Source organism: Petromyzon marinus, unplaced genomic scaffold (genome assembly GCF_048934315.1).
Source record: "Petromyzon marinus isolate PM22_M1 ecotype Great Lakes invasive population unplaced genomic scaffold, UKy_Petmar_22M1.pri1.0 PM_Scaffold_9, whole genome shotgun sequence".
Classification (NCBI taxonomy): Eukaryota; Metazoa; Chordata; class Hyperoartia; order Petromyzontiformes; family Petromyzontidae; genus Petromyzon; species Petromyzon marinus.
Window position 1 is genome coordinate 1,175,641 of NW_027423699.1, and position 8,481 is coordinate 1,184,121.

At 58.2% G+C, this 8,481-nt stretch overlaps 1 protein-coding gene across 1 annotated transcript; it reads right to left on the reverse strand.

Annotated features, from left to right (window-relative positions):
• Positions 1 to 5,129: 5,129 nt before the first annotated feature.
• On the reverse strand, positions 5,130 to 8,266 carry LOC116958079 (uncharacterized). Its single transcript, XM_032980571.2, has one exon. The coding sequence runs from the start codon at positions 8,264 to 8,266 to the stop codon at positions 7,001 to 7,003; it is 1,266 nt and encodes a 421-aa protein (XP_032836462.1). The 3' UTR covers positions 5,130 to 7,000.
• Positions 8,267 to 8,481: the final 215 nt, after the last annotated feature.

The window sequence follows — 8,481 nt, forward strand, 5'->3', positions numbered from 1 at the left end:
TGGGTAGCTGGGTGGGTAGCTGGGTAGGCAGCTGGGTGGGTAGCTGGGTAGGCAGCTGGGTGGGTAGCTGGGTAGGCAGCTGGGTGGGTAGCTGTGTAGCTGCGTAGGTAGCTGGATAGGTAGCAAGGCAGGTAGCTGGGTCGGTAGCTGGGTAGCTGGGTAGGCAGTTGGAGGGGAATGTGTGAGGGGCGATGTGAAAATCCGTGCCCGAAATTTTCCCAACCGCGCGAGCCTCTACGTGTCTGTGTGTCTGTGTTTGTCTGTGTCTACGTGTCTGTCTGTCTCTACGTGTCTGTGTCTACGTGTCTGTGTGTCTGCCTGTCTGTCTGTATCTGTCTCTACGTGTGTCTGTGTCTACGTGTCTGTGTGTCTGCCTGTCTGTGTGTCTGTCTGTATGTCTCTACGTGTGTCTGTGTCTACGTGTCTGTCTACGTGTGTCTGTGTCTACGTGTGTCTGTGTCTACGTGTGTCTGTGTCTACGTGTGTCTGCGTGTCTCTCCGTGTCTATACCATAGTCACTCACCCCGACCCAGCCAAGATGTTGACTGCCTCACCTGGTATACAGGAGGTCGTGGGTTCAATCAGGGCCCAGACGAGATGTTGACTACCTCGCCTGGTATACAGGAGGTCGTGGGTTCAATCAGGACCCAGACGAGATGTTGACTACCTCGCCTGGTCTGCATCTGGAGTCCTGCGTCCGCGTGAAATCATTGCCACGCATCGGTTAGGTTGGGTGGAGCTATCGAGATGATTTGGCGGCTATAAAATGTCCAAGTGATGATTGCCACTTCTGTTGGGACAGCACGTTGGGGCGCTTCTGAAGCACCAACACCACCGCTGCCGCCGCCGCCCTTCATCATCTAGCTTGACAAACTCGTTCCTTCACAACTGCTGTTGGTTGTTGTGTTGTTGGTTGTTGTGTTGTTTGTTGTCCTTATCTCTCTCCCCCCTCACCCACGTCTGATTACACACACATACAGACACACACACACATACAGACACACACACATACAGACACACACAGACACAGTTACACACAGACACAACAACAACCGCCATTCGCCGCTAAGTGGCGGTGACGTCACCACGATGCTTGTGCCAGGCTATGTGCACCCTGAGGCCACGTGAAGTGTCGAACGCCCGCTGGCAGGAGGTCACGGGACAGACCCAGGTGCCACGGGTCGACTGACTGAGATGACTGGCTGATGCACCACCTGTGCCCCCTACTGTGGCAACCTGCTGTAATTTAGCCACCCGGCGCTCCGCTCGTTGTTGTGAGCGTCGCTCCTCCGCCCTCCGTTGTTGTTGGAGGGCGACCGCCTCCAATTGCCCAGTAGCGTCCTTCACGAGCCTCCTCCACAGAGGCCGATCTTGACACCGCTGGTTCCAGTCATCGGCAAGTCCACTCAGCTCCACGTCCTCCTGTACCACATCACTCCATCTCTTCTCTAGCCCGTGCCGCGCCCGTTTAGGCCCCTCGATCCGGCAGAACAAAAGCCGTTTCGGCATGCGGTGGCTGGGCATGCGGGCTACATGACCCAGCCAACGCATCCTTGCCTGCAGGAGGAGCTCACCGATGGGACTTTGTCCAGATCTTTCAAGGATTTGTGAGTTCCTCACACAATCCAGCCTGGTTAAACCCAGGATGGATCGTAGGCAGGCTAGACAAGCAGTCACACACAGTCACACACACAGACACACACACAGATACACACAGATACACAAACAGTCACACACACACAGATACACACACAGATACACACAGATACACAAACAGTCACACACACACACACAGATACACAAACAGTCACACACACACACAGATACACAAACAGTCACACACACACACAAACAGTCACACACACACACAGATACACAAACAGTCACACACACAGTCACACACCGTGACACACCGTGATACACACACAGACACACACACACACACCGTGATACACACACTGATACACACACACACCGTGATACACACACACACCGTGATACACACACACACACCGTGATACACACCGTGATACACACCGTGATACACACCGTGATACACACCGTGATACACACACACACACAGTCACAGACACACAGATACACAAACAGTTACACCCACAGTCACACATACAGACACACAGAGACACACACACAGACACACACACACACCGTGATACACACACACACCGTGATACACACACACCCCATGACACACACACACACCATGACACACACACACACCCTGATACACACTGATACACACACACCGTGATACACACACACACACACAGTCACACACACAGACACACACACACACTGATACACACACACCGTGATACACACACCATGATATACACACACGCACTCTGTGGTACACACACACACTGATACAACAACAACAACAACCGCCATTCGCCACTAAGTGGCGGTGACGTCACCACGACGCTTGTGCCAGGCTATGTGCACCCTGAGGCCACGTGAAGTGTCGAACGCCCGCTGGCAGGAGGTCACGGGGCAGACCCAGGTGCCACGGGTCGACTGACTGAGATGACTGGCTGATGCACCACCTGTGCCCCCTACTGTGCCAACCTGCTGTGCTTTAGCCACCCGGAGCTCCGCTCGCTGTTGTGAGCGTCGCTCCTCCGCCCTCCGTTGTTGTTGGAGGGCGACTGCCTCCAACTGCCCAGTAGCATCCTTCACGAGCCTCCTCCACAGAGGCCGATCTTGACACCGCTGGTACCAGTCATCGGCAAGTCCACTCAGCTCCACGTCCTCCTGTACCACATCACTCCATCTCTTCTCTAGCCCGTGCCGCGCCCGCTTAGCCCCCTCAATCCGGCCAAACAAAAGCTGTTTCGGCATGCGGTGGCTGGGCATGCGGGCTACATGACCCAGCCATCGCAGCCTTGCCTGCCGGAGGAGCTCACCGATGGGACCCTGCCCAGATCTTTCAAGGATTTGTGAGCCCCTCACACAATCCAGTCTGGTTAAACCCAGGATGGATCGTAGGCAGGCCAGCCTAAATGTTTCTAACCGGCGAAGATGTTCCATTAGGGGGGTCCACGTTTCGCAAGCGTAGAGAAGGGAGGGAATGACCGTGGCCGAGAAGACCTGAAGCTTAGTGCGGAGCGACAGACCAGGTAGCTTCCACACAGCGTTACGCAACCGATGAAAAGATATTGCCGCTCGACTGATTCGGAGTGAGACCTCTGCTGTTAAACTGGAGCCAGTCATAAGCACACTGCCCAGGTATGGGAAACTCTCCACTCTCTCCACAACTGCCCCATCACCGATTGGGAGTTGTGGGGGTGGAGTGTCCGATGGTACAAAATACCCAGGCAGGTGCTTAGTTTTGGTGGGGCTGATGGTAAGGCCCCACCTCTTAGTGGCACGCTCCAGTCTCAGCAGCAGCGTCTCCAACTCCTCCTCTGACTGAGCAGCTATTACCAAGTCATCAGCATACATAACGTGGTTGAGCAGTAGGGAGCCATCCCTTGACCGCACCCGGGCATCGATTAGCCTCCCATTATATCTGTACCATATGGAGATTCCCCCGGTACAGCTATTGAAGGCTTCACGAACTACGTGGTCAAAATAGATGTTAAATAATGTGGGAGCCAGAGGACATCCCTGTCGCACCCCAAGGTGTACAGGGAATGGCTCTGACTCCCGGCCAGGTAGTTTTACCCGGGCCCGCTCACCATCATGAAGGTCCTTAATGATCGTGAGCAGAGGGTCAGGTACTCCAAAAGCACGAAGAACGACCCAGAGCCCAGGCCTACTGATGGTATCATAGGCCTTGACCAGGTCAATAAAGCAGAGATGTAGGTCTTGTTGGAATTCCCTACACCTCTGCTGTAGCAGACGGACAGAAAATATGGCATCTGTGCAGGACCGCCCTTTCCTGAAACCGCATTGGGGCTCCGCAAGCCTCTCCTCAGCGTGCCTGGCAAGGCGATGCTGAATAATCCTTGCCAGGACCTTTCCCGGCACACTGAGGAGTGAGATGCCCCTGTAGTTGTTACAGTCTGTGCGGTCCCCCTTCTTAAAAAGGGGGACCACCAGGGCATCCTTCCAATCCTGCGGAACCCGTCCAGTGGTCCAGACTGTTGTTATGATGTCATATAGGGCAGTCTGTGCACAAACGCCACCCTCCCTCAGCATTTCGCTTGGGAGATCATCTCTGCCCGCTGCCTTTCCTGGTCTCAGACTCCGGATCGCCTTCAATACTTCATCAGCAGCTGGCACCTCAGCCAGCCACTCACAGGGGGTGACTTCATCCAATATTTGAGGCACCGCAGCCTCAGCAGGGTCATCCTCACTTTGTGCCACGATGTTTTCCTGGCTGAGGGATTTTCCCTCCCCCAGGACCTCACAGAAATGCTCAGCAAATCTGCGAACCTGTTCCTGGGGGTCGGAAATTGGATCACCGTTTTTTCCCCTAATGATGGTAATAGGTGTGGCGCTGCAGGTTACTTTTTTGATGGAGTTAAATAGAGATTTGTGATCACGGGCCACTGAGGCAGACTCCATCTCCTCAGCAACCCGCGACCACCACCCATCCTTGCAGCGCCTCACGGCTCTCCGAACCTCCGAGCGAAGGCTGTGGTAAGCCTCCTCATTCTCTGACGTGGGATTCTGTAGCCGATGACAGTGGGCCTGTCGCTTTTTCTCAACCATCCTGAGCAACTCCTCTGTCATCTAGGGTGTCTGGGGAGGTCTGGACCGCGTATCCAAAGCAGCCATTGCAGCTGCATGAGTCACAGTCCTAAACCTCGCCCATTTACCCTCGACATCAGGAGGAGTCGGGGACGATGCCAATCCCAGCCGCAAGCGATGATGAAATTCTCGCTTGCAACTTTCATCAGATAACTGAGACCAGGCCACTTTAGGTTGGAATGGGGTCCTGGGTGTACACCCACCACCGGAGTGGAAGAATGGCAGGCGCATCTTACAGATGACTAGTCGATGGTCAGAGGGCAGATCAGCTCCACGGTAGGTCCTGGTGTCAAGGACATGGGCTCGCATTCGCTGGTCCGTCACTATGTAGTCCAGCAGATGTTCTTGCTTGGACCCGGCATGCATCCATGATGTTGTGTGGATGCGCCGATGCCGGAACAGCGTGTTGGTAATTACAAGCCCATGGGCTGCACAAAAATCTAGCAGCCTCCTACCGTTGTTATTGAGCTGATCTGGCCCATGCCCTCCAATCACTCCAGACCAGGTGCCAGTATCATGACCAACTCGGGCAATGAAGTCACCCAACATGATGACTCTATCCCGAGGGGCCACTTTAGCCAGCACCTGTGACAGGAGGTCATAGAAGGCATCTGACTCATCGGCTTTGCCTGCATCCCTCCACGGATGTTCATCTTCGGTGGGGGCATAAGTAACCACGACCACCATTCCTCGCCTCCGGTTGATGGGAAGGCGAGCCCAAAGTAGCCTGGGGCTTACAGCTTCCCACACCTCACCGCCACGCTCCCACACCCCCTTCATTCTTTTGTTCAAAAGAAGACCCACACCCTGTTGTTTGGCAGTCTGCTGCCCCGAGTAGAGGACTGTCCACCCCTCATGGTGGCAGGAGCCAGAGCCGGTCCACCGGACCTCCTGAATGCCGCATAGATCCAGGCGGTACCGGTCCAGCTCCCGACAGACTGATACACACACAGATATACACACACACACCATGACACAAATATTCCAGGGTTGAAGGTAATGCCCCCCAGACCTCTTAAGTGGCACGCTTCAGGTTCAGCAGCAGAGCCCCGAACTCTTCCTCTGAGCGATCACCAGATGATTGTTAATCAAAGCATCCGACTCATCGGCCTTGCGGTACCTGTGCAGCTCCCGAAGGAGGAGTGGCAGCCTCTCTTCCAAACACAACGGAGCCAGTCCACCGGACCCTCCTGTATTCCACAGAGGTCCAGGTGGTACCGGTCTAGCTCCGGACCGAGCGAGTGGCAGCCTCTCCTCCCCACACACACACACAAGAGAACCAGTCTACCGGACCTCATGAATAGTCTAGGCGGTACCGGTCTAGCTCCGGACCGAGCGAGTGGCAGCCTCTCCTCCTGTCGTTTACCAAGGTAAAGTCTGGGCTTCCCTCGCCCGGCGAGGGAGTCTCTGTCCCTCCGCCGTGGTGTTGTCTATGTGGAGTCTGTCTCTGTCTCTCTGTCTCCGTGGAGTCTGTCTCTCTGTCTCCGTGGAGTCTGCCTCTGTCTCCGTGGAGTCTGTCTCTCTGTCTCCGTGGAGTCTGCCTCTGTCTCCGTGGAGTCTGTCTCTGTCTCTCTGTCTCCGTGGAGTCTGTCTCTGTCTCTCTGTCTCCGTGGAGTCTGTCTCTGTCTCTCTGTCTCCGTGGAGTCTGTCTCTGTCTCCGTGGAGTCTGTCTCTGTCTCTCTGTCTCCGTGGAGTCTGTCTCTCTGTCTCCGTGGAGTCTGTCTCTGTCTCTCTGTCTCCGTGGAGTCTGTCTCTGTCTCTCTGTCTCCGTGGAGTCTGTCTCTCTGTCTCCGTGGAGTCTGTCTCTGTCTCTCTGTCTCCGTGGAGTCTGCCTCTGTCTCTCTGTCTCCGTGGAGTCTGTCTCTGTCTCTCTGTCTCCGTGGAGTCTGTCTCTCTGTCTCCGTGGAGTCTGTCTCTGTCTCTCTGTCTCCGTGGAGTCTGTCTCTGTCTCTCTGTCTCCGTGGAGTCTGTCTCTGGCTGTCTCTGGCGGTGGTCTCTGGGTCGTCTTGTGCCTTGTTGTCGCCTTCCCACGTTTAAGAATCGCCGTTATGAATTCTCACACGACGATCATGACGATGACGACGATGATGATGATGGTGACGATGATGATGGTGACCATGATGACGACGATGATGATGATGGTGACGATGATGATGGTGACGACGACGACGATGACGACATCGGCCAACTGGTTGAGCTGCTATCGTGTGCTATTGGCCAGGCTGCTTTACCGGCTGGCCGGCCGGCCGGCTGTCTGCCTGCCTGGCTGTGCCCGCCAGCGTTATTGATACTCCCGCTTGACGTTGGCCAGGCTGAAGGGGTCGTCCCCCTCGGCACCGCGGCGCTCCGCAGGCCAGAAGTGCGAAGCCGAGTCCAGGGCCTGCAGCTCCTGCTTCACCAGAGACGGAGGAGCGCCACCACCACCACCACCACCACCACCGCCACCACCGCCACCACCACCGCCACCACCGCCACGGTGGCCGCCACCGCTCACCGCTGCGCTCTCGGCTCTGCCGCTGTTGGCCCGCCGGCTCTTCCGACGCCCTTTCCCGAATCCCGTCTGGGCGGCTGTGCCGGCGTCGGCGTCGGCGTCGTCCGCGTCCGCGGCGATCCGCTTGGCCCTTTTCGCCGCCGTAGATTTGGCAGCGGCCCTCCCCCCCTTGGCCTTGCCCTTCGGGGGGGCCTTCCCGGCCTTCGGGGCGGCGCTCGTCTCCCCGGTGTGCCCCTTCTGGTGCCGGCGGAGGTGGGTGGACCTGGTGAACGTCCCCTGGCACACGGTGCACACAAACGGCTTCTGCCCGGCGTGCGACTCCTGGTGCCGCCGCAGCTCCCCGAGGCCGGCAAACCGAGCGGAGCAGACGGAGCAGCGCACCGCCCTCGCCGACGCCGGAGGCGACGCTCCGCCTCCTCCTCCTCCTCCTCCTCCTCCTCCGCCGCCTCCTCCGCCGATCCGGTGAAGCGCACGCCGGTGCCTCCCCAGCTGCCCCGACTCGGCAAACTCCCGCGGGCAGTCGGCGCAGGCGTACGGCCGCTCGCCGGTGTGCGTGCGCCGGTGCTTGCGCAGGTTGCCGCGGTCGGCGAAGCGCCGGCCGCAGTCGGCGCAGGCGTGCGGCCGCTCGCCGGCGTGCGTGCGCCGGTGCTTGCGCAGGTTGCCGCGGTCGGCGAAGCGCCGGCCGCAGTCGGCGCAGGGGTAGGGCCGCTCGCCGGTGTGCGTGCGCCGGTGCTTGCGCAGCGAGCCCGGCACGGAGAAGGCCCGGCGGCAGTCGGCGCACTCGAAGGGGCGCTCGCCGGTGTGCGTGCGCCGGTGCTTGCGCAGCGAGCCCGAGACGGCGAAGGCCCGGCCGCAGTCGGCGCAGGCGTAGGGCCGCTCGCCGGTGTGAGTGCGCCGGTGCTTCTCGAGGTCGCCCCGGTGGTCCGTGCCGTAGGGGCAGTCCCGGCAGCGGTGGCGCTTCGACGGCGAAGCCGAAGCCGAAGCCTCGCGGGGCGGTGGCGGTGGGGAGGAGGGGGCGGGGAGGGGCAGGAGCTGGGAGCACGCCGGGAGATCCATCGCTTTGTGCTGGTGGTGGTGGTGGTTGTGGTGGTGGTGATGGTGGTGGTGGTGGTTGTGGTGGTGGTGATGGTGGTGGTGGTGGTTGTGGTGGTGATGGGGGTGGTGATGGTGGTGGTGATGGTGGTGGTGATGGTGATGATGGTGGTGGTGATGGTGGTATGGTGGTGATGGTTGTGGTGGTGATGGTGGTGGTGGTGGTGATGGTTGTGGTG